General features: G+C 34.8%; 1 protein-coding gene across 1 annotated transcript in view; it reads left to right on the plus strand.

Annotated features, from left to right (window-relative positions):
* The first annotated feature begins 653 nt into the window (after positions 1-653).
* LOC141340418 (TBC1 domain family member 8-like) overlaps positions 654-17,587 on the plus strand; it is a 36,191-nt gene continuing 19,257 nt past the window's right edge. The window contains exons 1-9 of the mRNA XM_073845379.1: positions 654-1,118; positions 8,404-8,514; positions 9,756-9,874; positions 9,945-10,173; positions 10,254-10,494; positions 11,143-11,350; positions 12,276-12,473; positions 12,763-12,915; positions 14,822-14,972. Of these exons, the coding sequence (XP_073701480.1) occupies positions 989-1,118; positions 8,404-8,514; positions 9,756-9,874; positions 9,945-10,173; positions 10,254-10,494; positions 11,143-11,350; positions 12,276-12,473; positions 12,763-12,915; positions 14,822-14,972 (1,540 nt within the window). The 5' untranslated portion in view covers positions 654-988. The remainder of the gene's footprint in view (positions 1,119-8,403; positions 8,515-9,755; positions 9,875-9,944; positions 10,174-10,253; positions 10,495-11,142; positions 11,351-12,275; positions 12,474-12,762; positions 12,916-14,821; positions 14,973-17,587) is intronic.

Consider the following 17,587-nt stretch of genomic DNA (forward strand, 5'->3'; position numbering starts at 1 on the left):
AACACAAAACCTGCCAAAACACACCACAATAATCAATCGCAAAATAAATGCACATTTAGTTTACTTGGCTGATTATTCGCATACGTACATTTGAATACAATACAATTATTCTTACAAATATATTAAATTAATAATTAGGCGCTTTATTATCGATCGCTGAATCTCGTCAACGCCCCACCTCTGCACGTATGTATAATATCTGAGATATAAACCTATTAAAAGTAATGAAATGCTTAGTTATTAACTTTAATAGTTGTACACACACACACACACACACACACACACACACACACACAATCTTTCATTTTATATTTCATATTTATATTTATTATTTAAATATATATATTTAAAATTGGTATTATATTTCTTAAATGAAATTTAATTAATTATATAATAAATTAAAGTAAAAATATATAATTTTTATGCACGTTTAAGTGCTTTATCGATCACTGAATCTTATTAACGCCCCGCCCTGTCACTCTCAAGCCCCGCCCCCACTGACAGTCAGCCAACCCGAGCTCGCGAATGATTGACAGGCAGAGAGATGTTCTGATTGGAGGAGCAACTGTCACAGAGACAGGTGTGATTTTCAGTAGCAAAAGTTTATTTGCGATATTAAAACGGACTTTCCTCAACTCCGATACGACGGTAGAATTTTATTTTACCTCAGTATAACCAGACCAGCACATGTAAAATACCTTTTCAGTAACATCTGCGCACTTCAGTCGCTAAATACAACAAAAGGCGTCGTTTGATTCGTGTCCGTCAGCGAAATTGGCGCCGATCAGATGAAGCGCAGACGTGAGGAAAACTGCAGGCGGTTGAAATGAAACTTCCCTCGCCGGAACCGCGAGCAGGAAAGGCTGGAAAAGCGGAAATAAACAGTCGCGCTACACGCCGAAAGAGGAACTGCAGTTATGGGCGGAATATGAGAGGCTAGTGCGTACTAGAAACAACAACACGAGCCGCACTGCGAGGGTGAGTGAGGATGTGGATCACTCCTGAAGAAGTCGTGCTGCTGAAAAACGCGCTCAAGCTCTGGGTGACCGACAGATCCAACGATTATTTCCTCCTGCAGCACCGACGAGGACATGGAGACACCGGGGGGAAAATCACAGGTGAGTCCCCACTTCACATTCACCTCACACTGGGGTTAATCACCAGCTGATGGTCCGAGTGCAGTCTGGATCGGCTCTGAGGTAAACCCCAGTCTTTTGTCTGCTAACAGCTAGATCTGAAGTCAACACTTACATCCTGGTTTCCCTTTTGTCTCTGCTGGGAGTTTCCTTCATGGAAAAGACCACGACAAACATTCACAAGAGCTGCTGTGGCTCTCATATGATCATCTGGAATAGGTTTCAGACAGGAGTCAGTGAACAAAACAAAGCTGTAAACCCCTCGAAATAACAGATTTATTCACTTTTGCTGTTTGACGACTGTTTTAAGGTCAAAGTTCTTGCAAAACTTCAGTGGCTGAGTTTTATAGGAGTTTGTGGCTCATCTGGTTTATTTTAACCTGTTGTGAGGTACAGAATTGCCTTGTAAAAGTGAGCAGATAGTAAAGCTCAAACATCAACGTGAATTTTCACTTTAACACTTTTTTTGTAGCTGACAGACATTAAACACTAAACACTGATGCTTTGCTCTCTCTGATGTTTAATATGAATGTATTTGTTATGTTTTAATTATTTAAGGCATCAAACATATAGTCTATAAAACTTTATCTGTCAGATAATTGCACTGAACTGATTGTGTGTTTATAAGCAGGATTAATGACTTTATGAGGCTGAGATTGAACTCATTTTACAAACTGGATTTTGTAGATTTGGAAAACTGACCAGTGTTCTGTTTAGTAAACTAATCACACATCTGAAACCTCAGCCATACCAGCGTGACAACCTTTTTTTTGCATTAAAACTTTTTTTTTTTTTTACTGTAGTGTGTAAAAAGATAAATATGAATTTTATATATATATATATATATATATATATATATATATATATATATATATATATATACACTGCTGCTCAAAAGTTTGGAATCAGTAAGACTTGTCTTCTTTTTAAAGATGTCTCTTATGCTCATCAAGACATTTATTTGCTCAAAAATACAGACAAAACAGTTAAATTCCAAAATGTTATTACAATATAAAATAATGTTTTTTAATTTTAATATACTTTAAAATATAATTTATTCCTGTGATGCGACGCTGAATTTTCATCAGCTGTTCCTCCAGTCTTCAGTGTCACATGATCCTTTAGAAATCATTCTAGCTGGTTTATTATTAGAATTATCAATGTTGGAAACAGTTGTGCTGACAAATATTTGTAGCAATAGCCGCAAATACATTGTATGGGTCAAAATTGTCGGTTTTTCTTGTATGCCAAAAATCATTAGGATATTGTTTAAAGATCATGTTCCATTTTGTAAATTTCCTACCGTAAATATATCAAAACTTAATGTTGGATTAGTAATATGCATTGCTAAGAACTTCATTTGGACAACTTTAAAGGCAATTTTTTCAATATTTAGATTTTTTTGCACCCTCAGATTGCAGAGCAAGTATTGTGCTATTCTTACAAACCTCACATCAATGGAAAGCTTATTTATTATTTTATATATAAAACGGCCCATTATGACTGGTTTTGTGGTCCAGGGTCACATATTGTTAGAAAACCTTTTTATTTTAAATAACCTAATAGCCTTTTTAACATTTTATTGATCAAAAAAAATCTGAAAAAAGTAATATATCAGCATATTAGCATGATTTCTGAAGGATCATGTGACACTGAAGACTGCAGTAATGATGCTGAAAATGCAGCTTTGATCACAGAAATAAATTACATTTTAAAATAGAAAAACAGTTCTTTTAAATTGAAATAATATTTCACAATATTACAGTTTTTTCAATAGTTTTGATCAAATAAATGCAGCCTTGATGAGCAGAAGAAACGTCTTTAACAACCATCTTACTGATCCCAAACCTTTGAGCAGCAGTCAGTGTATATAAAATATGAGGTCTAAACCTATTAAATAAATGAAATGAAATTAATCAAAATACATTTATGTGTGTAAGTAGCTGCGTTTCCGTTACCCCTTAAATTGTGCAAATTGAAATTGTGAATTGAAAATATGCCTAATGGAAACGCGTCAATTGCGCAAAAACTCCCATATATCGCAAAAAAGTTTTTAGGCTCGCATGAGGTGGTTTTTCAGGCAATTTAAAAAAAGGAATATTTCGCAAAACACCAATGGAAATAGTCATATTTGAATAAATATAGCCAAAATCCCACAAAAATCTGTTGCCATGACTTATCGCCAGAGGAAAAAATGACGTTTAGTTGCGGTTAATGGAAACGCCGTCATTTCGAATTACTTTTTTAATTGAAGTTTATAAAATATCGCTAAAGTTTTGTGCAAATCTGTAATGGAAACACACCCAGTGTTAACCTTAGTTTCATGACTCCTCTTGATCTATTAGTCTTGAGTCACTGAATCATGTCTTTTACATCTGTCTTAGATATCTTCTAGAAGCAGTAAAGGCAGTGAGGCATTGTGTAATGAGTCGATCCGCTGTGTTTGGTGTTTAACAAACACTCTAAAGACATCACTGTGTCCTATTGCTTAGAAGTAGCTTGTGTGACGTTTATAGTGTGCTGTTTTATGTACAAATAGAGATCAGATGTATTATCCCTGACTGTCAGAGTCTGTTAGTGTGGTGTAGATGTGATCAGGGGTATACAGCGTTGCCCTGAGGACATGAGTGTGTTTGAGAGTCATTCCAGGAGAGCCGGTTATTTGTCTTCTCCTCTTTCTCTTTCTGTGTTGTGTGGACATGATCAGGAACAGCAAACATCAGGCTCTTTTTGTGTCCTGCTGCGTGTTTCCAGACTCTGAGCTGAGTGCACTGAAGCTCACCTGCTTCCTCTGAACACCTTTACTGCGGTGTTCATGACACAAATGGGATCTTGTGCTGGTGAAGGTTCAGCAGATTTTTGAATGTGTTTGATTGGCTGATGGAGTGTGACATCATCACAAATGAGCTTAATAATGCGTGTCTGATTTACTGCGAGTGCTGACACAGTTTCACAGCGTTTAGTGAGTGTGATATAATCTGACTTTTTTTCTGTATTTTACTTTATTTATTTTGTACAAATCTAAATTAATAATTGTATTATACAAATATTATATTAATTTATTATTTTTTAAATGTATATAAGAGGGCCATATGAAACGTTTTATTTTTTTAAATAATTACTGTTTTTTTTTTTTTTTTTACTAATTCTATACTTTTTCCCTCTCCCCCCACAAATTCTGATTTTTCATTTCATTTCTACAATTTTACAACAAGTTATTTTTTAAGTTTGCAAATTCCCTTCTTTTTTTTTTTAAACAAATTCCTGTTTTTCTTTGTTTTATTTTTTTTCTGGATTTTACTTTTTGTTTGTTTGTTTTTATTTTGGAAAACCAAAGCTAATAATTATATTTTGTTATATTAATATTTCTTATTAGTTAACAAAATGTATAATAAGAGGGCCATATGAAACATTTTATTTTTAATAAAAACTGTTGTCTTTTTTCTTTTTTTTAACATATTCTATATCTATTTTTTTTCTTTTTTTTTTGTAAAAATCAAAAAGAGTAATTATATTATATTAATAGTATATTAATAATATATATATATAAGGGCCATATGAATTGTTTATTTTTTAATATTGTTTTTTTTTTTTAAATCATAACCTGAATTTTACAACAATTTATAACATTTGCAAATTTATTTATTTTAATTTATTATTACAATTTATTTGTTCAACAATTTTCACATTCAGTCCCCCTTTCTGGATTCTTTTTCAATGATTTAATTACATTTTAATAAAAAACAAAACAAAACATGTCTAATCAGTTGAAATATTACAAAAGATAATAATAATAACAGAGCCCTATGAAATGTTTTTTTTTTTAAGAAGCTCTGTTATTTTTTTCCATAGTTTTTTTTAAATTAGATTTTAATGGAAAAAAAAAAACGAATCAAAAATCATGCCTAATTAATGAAAATAAAAATGTATGTGATTTATTTATTCATCATTCTTTATTCTCTAAGTTTCCAGATCCTTTTTCTTTTCTTTTCTTTTCTTTTCTGATATGGAATTAAAAATCTATGAAATCATGTGAGCAGTGAAAGAGCAGTAAAATGCTGAGTTTGAGTCTGGCTGTAGCTCAGTATGGTTTGTGAACGTTTGTGTTCAGTCTGATCTGATTTAGCAGACGCTGTTGTTACTCCACACAAGAGCTTCTGCTTCTCCATCAGCTGGTCAAAGGAGGAAATGCTGCATGAGATTGTGTTAGACAGAGATCATGAGGTCCGTGATGAAGGTTACGAGTCTTCATCAGTTTGACTGAAGCGTCATTGGCTCTGGAACAGCAGCTGTCATCAATGCCACTCAAACACTTTAGCTTTTCTTTTTTTAATTTCAGCAGCTGCTTGCTTTAGCAGGAGACCGGAAACACTCATTTTCTCCAAAATATTCACTAACAGTCCATTTACAATCAGTATAGAGCTTTACATCATTCACATAGGACTCTGAAATTAGTTTTTTATGGATATATAAGCATTAAGTATCTCTATTTGCAAAGTATTCATAGATTCAGTTTTTAATTTTTCTGTGTTCCATTTTTCTCAAATTCTTGTTTTTTGGTCTATTTTCTGATTCAATTTTAGTGGTTGATTACATTTAAGTGATTTATTAAAAAGCTTGACTAATTGATTGAAACCATGAAATTTGTCATTTATTAAAAGTTCCTAAATTTAGCTTTGTTTCCCAAGTTCCTCTTTTCTGTTTGATCTTTTTCTGGATTTCATGTTAATGGTTTAATTTTAATAGTCAACCAAATTTAATTCATAGCACTTTGATAGTCTGTAAACGTATTAACATTTTCACAATAATAATGCCCTAAGAAATGTTTTAGTTTTTAGAAATTATTAGTTTTTTCTTTAAAAATCCTTCTTTTTTTTATCAAAATCATAAAACTTTTGCTTTTCTTGTTTTAATTTCAGCAACTGCTGGTTTCAGCAGGAGAATAGAGAGTCAGAAAACAATCATTTTCTCCAAAATATTCAGTAACAGTCCATTGACAATCAATATAGAGCTGTAAATCATCTACATAGGACTCTATGAAATGAGTTTATATGCATATATAAGCATCTCTAATGATGGTATTTGCAAAATATTGATAGATTCAGTGAGTTCAGACTCTAAAGATTTGTCAGAGTGATTCATACTAACAACTCCTGAGTCTTTTTGAATCGTTTATTAAAAGAATCAGCTCAGAAGAGTCATTTTACCACAGGTTTGCAGTATAAAGACATGTTTATCGAAATGCTTTTTTTGAGCATCTCTAAACATGTCATCAGTGCTTTCGTGCAGAGTTTTGAATGCGGCTGGAATAGGAAAGTGAAACTTTCTCATGAAGCTGTTAAATCAGGCCGAATGAGGTGCAGTATAAGAATAACTCATGCGGCACGCAGCCACGCTCCTGTAAACACACACATTCATCAACAATACCACAGCAGCAGAGAATATCAGTCCTCTGACAGTGAGATAGACGTGACTATGATAGTGCTATCAATTTATGTTTGCATTTTAATGATTAAACTATAAATACAATCATTTGTGCAATTTGCTAAACATTCTCAACATTTTACAATGCAAAAAAGCCGTATCTTATTTAGTATTTTTGATTTGTTTCTAGTCAAAATAAATGCTCGTCTAAATTCTAAACTTTTTTGTCCTTATTGATACATTTGACATTTCTGTCTTTATTGATACATTTTGTGGTGCCTTTTGTCCTTATTGATACAATAAAGATTTTTTTGGTCCTTTTTACAGTTATTACATTTTCTTTTGTCTTTATTGGTACCTTAATGAAACTTTTTGTCCTTATTCATACATTTATGATACTTTTATGGTGCTTTTTGTACTTATTGATACATTTATGATACTTTTATGGTGCTTTTTGTCCTTATTCATACATTTATGATACTTTTATGGTGCTTTTTGTCCTTATTCATACATTTATGACATTTTTTGTCCTTATTGATACAATAAAGATTTTTTTGGTCCTTTTTACAGTTATTACATTTTCTTTTGTCTTTATTGGTACCTTAATGAACTTTTTGTCCTTATTGATACATTTATGATACTTTTATGGTGCTTTTTGTCCTTATTGATACATTTATGATACTTTTATGGTGCTTTTTGTCCTTATTGATACATTTATGACATTTTTGTCCTATTGATACAATTATTTATTTTTTGTCTTTATTGGTACCTTTATGATACTTAGTTTCTAGTCAAAATATCTAAAAAATTCTCAAATTAAGATGCATTTAATAGATGACATAAATGGCATAAGATATTTAGTGTTGTTTAAGCAAATGCACTTCTTAAAACAAGAGGATTTTACTTCTTTTAAGCAAACTGCATTTATTTTTTAGTTTTTTTCCCCTTAAACAAGACTATTTCTGACATTTTTGTCTTTATTGATACTTTTATGATGCTTTTTGTCCTTACTGATACATTTATGACTTTTTTTGTCTTTATTGATACATTTATGACTTTTTTTGTCCTTATTGATACATTTATGACTTTTTTTGTCCTTATTGATACAATTATTTATTTTTTGTCTTTATTGGTACCTTTATGGTACTTTGTTTGTTTCTAGTCAAAATATCTAAAAATTCTCAAATTAAGATGCATTTACTAGATGACATAAATGGCATAAGATATTTAGTGTTGTTTAAGCAAATGCACTTCTTAAAACAAGAGGATTTTACTTCTTTTAAGCAAACTGCATATATTTTTTAGTTTTTTTCCCCTTAAACAAGACTATTTCTGACATTTTTGTTGTCTTTATTGATACATTTATGACTTTTTTTGTCCTTGATACATTTATGAATTTCTTTTGTCCTTATTGATACGTTTATCATAAAATCATAAACGAATCAATAAGGACAAAAGAAATTCGTAAATGTATCAATAAAGACAAAAAATGTCATAATTTTTTTTTTGTCTAATCATTTGAATTTATTCAACGTTTTTACAGTAATATTGACCTAAGAAATGTTTGTTTGTTTGTTTCTTTCTTTTTCTTAAATTGTTTTGTTTTGTTTTAATTTTTCAGGATTTATTCTCACATCACTGAGCTAACAATTAAAATTAATTGGTAATAAATCGTAATATTACCTTTTGATTCATTCATCCAAATTGTGCCAAATGACACAGTTATTTCCTTTTTAATTTTCTTGTCCATGTTTTTCACATCATGGAAATCATAAGGCCATTTGAGCTGTCAGTAATGTTATTGCAGCAGTAATGCATTGAGTGCTGTGTTTCTGTGCTGCAGGTTTGCTGGTGGGCGCCTTGGACACGGTGTTGGACTCGAATGCGCGCGTGGCACCGTTCCGGATCGTTCTACATGTTCCGGGGTCACAGGTCAGCTGGATCATAGCCAGCGGTGAGAGCTCATGTTCAGTGTGTTTGCATTTCTCACGCTCGTGTCACACACTCTTCATTAACACCAGTGTGTCATGCTGTCTGTAGCACACGCATGTGACCGCCTTATCTTATTAATATTTTTCCCAAATTCTGTTTTATTTCATTTTTGATTTTACTGTTTCATTTTAATGGTTAAATTCAATTTTAGGAATTAAAAATCATGTCTAATTAATATATTATATTGTTACAAAGTTGCCAGACTTTTAGCAAAAGTTTTTTTTCCCCCCAAATTCCTGTTTTCTGGTTTTATTTTTTGGTTCAATTTTAGTGGTTACTTAGATTTGGGTAATTAAAAAACTTGTCTAATTAATTGAAGCCATAAAATGTATGTCATTTAATAAAAGTTTCTAAATTTTACTTTATTCTCCCCAAATTCCTCTTTTCTTTTTTCTTTTTTTCTGGATTCCATGTTAATGGTTTAATTTGTCTAATTAATTGAATTGATAACACTTTGACAATCTATAAATTTATTAACATTTTCACAATAATAGAAATGTTTTCTTTTTTAGAAATAATTTTTTATTTTTCCACAATTTTCCCCCTAAATTTCTTTTGTTTTCTCCAAGATTTTTTAATTAAAATCATGAAACTTTTGCTATTTAACAGCAGTTTATTAAAAGTTAAATTTTAATGTTTCTGTGTTAATATATTCACTTTCTGGATCACATTTCAATGATTTACTTAATTACGGATTGATACATTTATGACATTTTTTGTTCTTATTGATACATTTATAATGCTTTTATGGTGCTTTTTATCTTTAATGATTCATTAATGATCCTTTTTGTCCTTAGTGATATTTTTGTCCTTATTGATACATTTATAATACTTTGACGGTGCGTTTTTGTCCTTATTGATAAATTTTTTTCTTATTCATACATTTCTGACTTTTTTTGTCCTTGTAACTTTGTGATACTTTTTGTCCTTATTGATACATATATGATACTTCTGTGGTGTTTTTTGTCCTTATTGATACATTAATGATATTTTTTGTCCTTGTGGATACATTTACAATACTAAAATTGATTGTTTTTGTTTTTATTTTTTACAGAAATGGGGCTCTAAATATATATATATTTTTTTGCCAGAAATGCTGTGTTCTGTTTTCTCTTCATTTATTATTTGACACAAATGCTGGTAATAAAATAAAGGCATAAATCATAACCGTTTATTTCAGTTATTGAATGTGTGTGTTTGCAGGAGCCACAATAGAGGAAGTGCAGAAACACTGGAAATGGCTGGAACAGAACCTGCTGCCGTACATGGCCGTGTTTGAGAATAAAGAAGATGCTGCCAGTTTTGTACAGGGCAAAGTGAAAGTACGTCCTCCTTACAGACGCACACAAACATTACATTCAGTTCAGGCTCTAAATATCTCTATATGTGTAGGGTTTAATCGCAGAGGAGGTTTTGGGCAGCCAGGCTGCTCGGGAGGATGATCCGGCACGCTTTCGGGAAGATCTGGCGCGGTTTGAGCAGCGCTTCGGTCTTCCTCAGCGAGAGAAACTGGTGACGCATTACTCCTGCTGCTGCTGGAAGGGCCGCGTGCCGCGCCAGGGCTCACTGTACCTCACCACCAACCACATCGCCTTCTACTCCTTCTTACTGGGCAAAGAGGGTGAGGATCAAATAATCAGTTAATGCTGATCTCATTTGAACAGTTTTTGTGTAACCCAGGCGTGTTGTTTTTGCACTCAGTGAAGCTGTTAGTTCCATGGGCTGAAGTGACGCGGCTGGAACGCGTGTCGGTGGGTTTGCTGACGGACGTGATCCGCGTTCACACCAGACGGAAACAGAGGGATTTCTCCATGTTTCTGAACGTGGACGAGGTGATGAGGGTCATGTGTCAGCTGGCTGATATCGCCCTCCGCAGGCTGCTGGACAGCGGCGGACTCACACTCGACCAGACGCTGCAGGAGTCCACCAACATCACCAAGAGGTGAACGTCTGCATCACATCTGCAATCACATTTACATCACATCCACATCTGCTTCACATCACATCTGTTATGATACAGTAAGACATCTGTTGTGAATCTGTTTATGGACCCCACTGAATAGCACTTATTTTCCATCCAGCCAATCATCAGCAGGATTTTTATTCTTACATACTTCCTTCACTAAAGGGGAAGTTCATGTACGAGAAAGACAGCGAAAACAAATAAAGCAGAACAGAGAGCAACAGTCTGCAGAATATAGAGATGAAAGTTGTGAATCAAACGCTGGTGGTAAAGTGTTTTCTGGTGTTTCTTAGAGATTCAGAAGAGCAGCTGCAGTAGAGCTTCTGAAGGGCGATTAATGATGATATGAAATAAGTGCACCAGTCGTGAGGGTGTGGGTTGCATGTGCATGTAAACTCCTGCTGGTGCTGTGGGCCATGCGCTAGGTGTGAAAACTACATTTGCATATGTAGCTGCATGTGTATTTATAGAGCAGTAGGTTTGTTCTCTGCTGCTTTGATGTTCAGAAGCTTTCATCCATTTCCGATCTACAAATAAGCAGCGGTTGTATTGATTTTAATAGTCAGATGTGTTGAAGTTGGCATTGTCCTGTAGTCAGATGCATGATCATGGTTGTCTGTTTCACAGGGTGTTGGAGGAACAGGCCCTCAGGCAGTACGTGCTCTCTCTCTTTGGCCTGCCGCGGGCCGAGCGTCTGCAGGAAGTGATGTCGTGCTCGATTTGGACCCCTCACGCCCGCTGCCACACGCCTGGCACGGTCTACACCACAGACGGGTATCTGTGCTTCAGCAGCCGTGAGGAGGGCCAGTGTACTCTCATCATACCCCTCGCAGAGGTACTCATCACATGACACTCGGAGAATAGCAGCAGCTGCAAAGTAACTGTGTTATAGGAAGAGTTAAAAAAATTAACCAAAAAATTAACATTCTGCTATGTATTATTTGCGTTTAGCAGAATATCTGCTTGCTTACACTTTCAAGCTGCAAAAAGGACAAAAGCACCATGTCAGAAATGTATGAATAAGGACAAAAGGCACCATAAAAGTATCATAAATGTATCAATAAGGACAAAAAATTTCATAAATGTATCAATAAGGACAAAAAATGTCATTAATGTATCAATAAGGACAAAACCCCCATAAATGTATCATAAATGTATCAATAATGACAAAAAATGTCATAAATGTATCAATAAGGACAAAAAAATGTCATAAATGTATTAATAAGGACAAAATAATTACATAAATGTATCAATAAGGACAAACAATGTCATAAATGTATCAATACGGACAAAAAATTACAATAATGTATCAATAAGGACAAAAAAATTACAATAATGTATCAATAAGGACAAAAAGCACCATAAAAGTATCAAAAATGTATCAATAAGGACAAAAAATATCAAATGTATCAATAAGGACAAAACCACCATAAAAGTATCAAAAATGTATCAATAAGGACAAAAAATGTCAAATGTATCAATAAGGACAGAAAACACCGTAAAAGTATCATAAATGTATCAATAAGGACAAAAAAACTTGAAACATGAAAACATGAAACAATGCCATTTCAACTGTAAAGCAGCTCTTCAAAAGACAAAAGCGTCATTATTCAGATTTATTTAAGCCCACACTAATCAAGCCAAAGGTGACAGTGGCAACGAACCCAAACTCCATAAGGAGACAGAAATGGAGAAAATCTTGAGAGAAAGCACTCATGTGATTTCCTCAATAAAACCTTCATTTGTTTGTTTGTGTGCAGATCCTGTCCGTTGAGAAGGCTGAGAGCACCAGTTCTCTCCCTAACCCAGTCATCATCAGCGTCCGCTGTAAGCGAGCGTTCCAGCTCATCGAGCTGCTCCATCGGGACGAGCTGGTGGAGAACGTCAGGGACCGACTGCGCGCTCTGCACTGGAAACAGGCCATGATCCGCGAACACGACCAGCGCAAGAAATCCACCGTACGAATGCTCAAACTCTCTGTTTGATCCTCTCTAGCTTAATCTGTCAAAGAGATCTCAGTGAGGGCAGCTCACAGATTTCATTGACATTTAAACACAAACCTTAGTACATATCAGAGTAGGTCACTAGTAATAATTCATGGATGTCTTGATCATGCATTCATCACTGCACATGATGCTAAACATGCACATTTAGCAAATATATGTGAAGGTACAGACTGAATATTATCAAAAATGAATTTTTTTAATGCAAAACTAATTCTGTTAACGCAGCATGTTTTCTCTCTAGATCTCCGCCGCACCATACTACACCTTCTGTTACGACACCGTCCAATCAGACGAAGAGGACAGCAGCGTCATCATCTCTGATAAAGCTCTGCGGCACACAGACGTCATGTCCACATTTCACCCCAGCCAATCAGACACACAGAACAAGACTAGTGTGAGTAACACTGATCACTGATTTTACTGCCTCTGAGACACTGTGATCATTTATTGTCATATTTTTATATTTTCGGTTTTAATTTTAGTTAGTTTTAGGTTTTGTGTTTTAATAATATGTCTTTAGTATTTATTCATTTTATTTCAGTTTTAGTGAGTGGTGCATCAAGTTAAACTAAAGTAGATTGAGAAATGTTGCCTTTGCAACCCGCTGAAATAATATGAAAAAATATAATGTTTTTTTTGTGGTTTTTATTTTAGTTTTAGTTTTATTTTTAATAATTTGAACTTTAATAAGCCTGGTACACAGTTACAATACATACATGAACTAAATGAAGATGTTGTAATCTTATCTCAAAATACATTTTATTTTTTAATAATTCTAAATATTTGATTAGCTTATGTACTGTCTGTATTCAAATGATCAAATAAATAATAATAATAAAAAAATAAACTTTTAAAATGGATGCATAACAATTAATGAGAGTTTGAAAATTAAAAAATAATGTCACAGTTTACTCCTGCTCATTTTGTTCCAAATATACATGTAACCAAACAGTTTCTGGTCCCCATTCATTGACTTCCATAGCCTTCTTTTTTTGTCAATGGCTACATTTTGGTTACCAACATTCTTCAAAATCTCTTTTTTGTAGTCAACAGAAGAAAGAAACTCATACAGGTCACAAAAATGCCAGAAATGTATAAATTGGGACAAAAAGCACCATACAAGTATCATAAATGTATCAAAAAGGCCAACAAATGTATCAATAAGGACACAAAGCACCATTTAAGTATGACATAAATACATCAATCAGGACAAAAAGCACCATAAAAATATCATAAATGTATCAATAAGGACAAAAAAGTCAGAAATGTATCAATCCGGGCAAAAAGCACCATTAAAGTGTGTCATAAATGTATCAATAAGGACAAAAAAATGATCAATCAGGACAAAAAAATGCCATAAATGTATCAACAAGGACAAAAAACATCAGAAATGTATAAATCCGGGCAAAAAGCACCAAAAAAGTATAATAAATGTATCAATAAGGACAAAAAATGTATCAATCAGAACAAAAAATAATGCCATAAATGTATCAGTAAGGACAAAAGGCACCATGAAAGTATCATAAATGTATCAATAAAGACAAAAATGCCAGAAATGTATCAATTGGGAAAAAAGCACCATAAAAGTATCATAAATGTATCAAAAATGCCAAAAAATATAAAAGATTTATAAATAAGGACACAAAGCACCATTAAAGTATGACATAAATGTATCAATAAGGACAAAAACGTCAGAAATGTATCAATCCGGGCAAAAAGCACCATTAAAGTGTCATAAATGTATCAATAAGGACAAAAAATGTATCAATCAGAACAAAAAATGTATCAATCTGGGCAAAAAGCACCATTAAAGTGTGTCATAAATGTATCAATAAGGACAAAAAGCACCATAAAAGTATCATGATTGTATCAATCAGAACAAAAAATGTATCAATAAAGACAGAAATGCCAGAAATGTATCAATTGGGGGAAAAGCACCATAAATGTATCAATAAGGACAAAAAAGTCAGAAATGTATCATAAGCACGGATGCATTTCAATAATGAGAGTCTGAAGATAAAAAAACAAAACATCTTAAAGGTAGTTAAAGATGGTTAACCCAAAAATGTATATTTCTTCAAAATCTCTTCTATGTTCAACAGAAGAAAGAAACTCGTACAGGTTTGGACCAACTTGAGGGAGAGTAAATAATGACAGAATTTCCATTTTTGAGTAAACTGTCCCTTTAGTTCTTAAAATACACTTTATGCAAATGTAGATCCCTCTATGCAAATAACTTCTTCTCTTTTTGCTGTATTGTGAGGTCAAACATGGACTGAACATGTATTCTTCTCCATCAGAACATGGAGCAGGTTCGAGAGCGCTTGTGGGATGATCACTTCACGGAGTTTGGTCGAGGAGTTCACATGTTCCGCACGGATAAGATCTGTAAACTGGTTGCTCTGGGGATCCCTGAGTCTCTGCGTGGAGAGCTGTGGCTCAACTTCTCCGGTGAGAGATGCAAACGAAGCAAGAGAGAAGTCGAAAGGGTGACACAGAACAAAAGAAAGTCATTCTATATTTGTCCGACTCAAGCCTTTGACCAGCGACTCGCTTCCTCTTCTGCTGCTTTGTGTAGAGATAGGCATATCAACACTCTCTATTTGGTTATTTGTTTGGATCATCTGCTCATCATACGCAGATTTACCACAGCTTTACCACATGATCATCCTAAATGTAATGCAATTACTTTTTGAGAAACGTCTCTTTTGCTTACCAAGGCTAAGTTTATTTAATCAAAAATACAGTAAATTTTTTTTAAATATTATTATAATTTAAAACAGCTGTTTTCTATGTGAATAACTGGTGAAGTGTAATTTATTCTTGTGATCAAAGCTGAATTTTCAGCATCATTACTCCAGTCTTCAGTGTCACATCATTCTAATATGCTGATTTGCTGCTCAAGAAGCATTCTGATTATTAGCATTATTACAAACAGTTGTGCTCCGCAATATTTTTATGATACACCCCCATTCAACCATTTCTTCTTCTTTCTCTCTCGGCTTACTCGCTTCTAATCAAGGGTCGCCGCAGTGGAGTGATCCGCACAGCCGATTTGGCACATGTTTTACGCCGGATGCCATTCAACCATTTAATGGTTTGAAATAAAATTAATAGTTTTATTCATCAAGGCCGCATTAAATTGATCAAAAGTGTCAGTGCAGACATTTATAATGTTTCAAAAGATTTTTATTTCAAATAAATGCTGTTCTTTCAAACTTTCTATTCATCTGTGAATCCTGAAAAATAAAATATATGATGGTTTCCATAGAAATATTGTGCAGCACAAGTGTTTTACTTTTTGATTTTCTCACTTTATAAAGTATTATGACTTTATTCTTTTAGTATTTCGGCTTTATTCTCGTAGTTTACTGACATCTTCGTCAGGCCAAAGAGGATGCCCTACAGAAAAGGGGATAGAGTCTTGTACAGTCAGACCAGGAACACACTGAATAAAGAGATCTGAGTGGCTATAAGGACCTATGCAAAAAGGTTAGAAGATCAGTTCACTTCGAATGATCCAAGTTCAGTGTGGAATGGTCTGAAAGCCATCACAAACTACAAGACACCATCCCCAAGCACTGAGGTGAATCAACGACTTGCTGAAGACCTAAATGAGTTTTATTGTAGATTTGAAACCCCCACACCCACTCTGATGATCTCTTTACACAACCATTACCACCTCCAGCAACTGCGCTCTTCCCCTTTCTCCACTTCAAATCAGCAAAGATTATGAGCACCAGGTCTACAGGCAGAACAAAAGACGAAATGCACCAGGCCCGGACTATGTGACACTATCCTGTCTGAAAACCTGCGCTGATGAGCTGGCCCCCATCTTTTCACAGATCTTCAACAGGGCTCTGGAGTCGTGTGAAGTCCCTGCCTGCTTCAAACGCTTTACCATCATCCCCGTTCCAAAGAAACCCAAGCTAACAGGATTTAACGACTACAGACCTGTGGCGCTAACGTCTGTGGTCATGAAGTCATTAAAAAAATACTGGTTCTGGCTTATTTGAAGGACATCACCGGACCCTTACTGGACCTCCTGCAGTTTGCTTACCGAACAAACAGGTCAGTGGATGATGCGGTGAACATTGGCTTGCACTTTATCCTGCAGCATCTGGTCAGACCAGGGACTTATGTGAGGATCCTGTTTGTGGACTTCAGCTCGGCCTTCAACACCATCATTCCTTCACTCTTCCAAACTAAACTAAACCAACTTTCTGTTCCTAGCCTTATCTGTCACTGGATCTCCAGCTCTCTGACAGATAGAAAATTCATGTCAAGCAGCTGCACCACCAACACCGGCGCCCCTCAAGGTTGTGTTCTCTCCCCACTGCTCTTCTCCCTCTACACCAACGATTGCACCTCTAAAGACCCCTCTGTCAAGCTCCTGAAGTTTGCAGATGACACCATGCTTATCGGCCTCATTCAGGACAGTGACGAGCCTGCCTACAAACAGGAGGTAAAAGAGCTGGCTGTCTGGTGTAGTCACAACAACCTGGAGCTGAACTGCTCAAAACTGTAGAGATTATAGTGGATTTCATGAGGAACCCCCCTGCAATTTCCTCACTCACCATCATGGGCAGCACTGTGGCTACAGTGGAGACATTCAAGTTCCTGGGATCCTTCATCTCCCAGAACCTGAAGTAGGACACTCACATCGACAACAAAGGTTGTACTTCCTTCGCCAGCTGAGGAAGTATGACCTACCACAGGAGTTGCTGAAGCAGTTCTACTCAGCCGTCATCGAGTCTGTTCTGTGCACATCAATAACTGTCTGGTTTGTCTCAGCTACAAAATCAGACATCAGAAGATTACAGAGAATGGTTCGGATCCTTTGAATTTTTACTATGTGGCCGGCACTACACAGCCCCAAATATCAGGACAACCAGGCACATGAACAGTTTTTTCCCCCCCGGCAATCCACCTTATGAACAGTTAAATGTTCCTCCCATTGTGCAATAGAAATTTGTGCAATAGTCTGATATTTATTTGCCACCACCTCCACCCTAATACATCCCTGCATCTTCTATACTAATTTTGTTTTGATGGTTAAAGTAAGG

This window comes from Garra rufa, chromosome 8, assembly GCF_049309525.1.
Source record: "Garra rufa chromosome 8, GarRuf1.0, whole genome shotgun sequence".
NCBI lineage: Eukaryota > Metazoa > Chordata > Actinopteri > Cypriniformes > Cyprinidae > Garra > Garra rufa.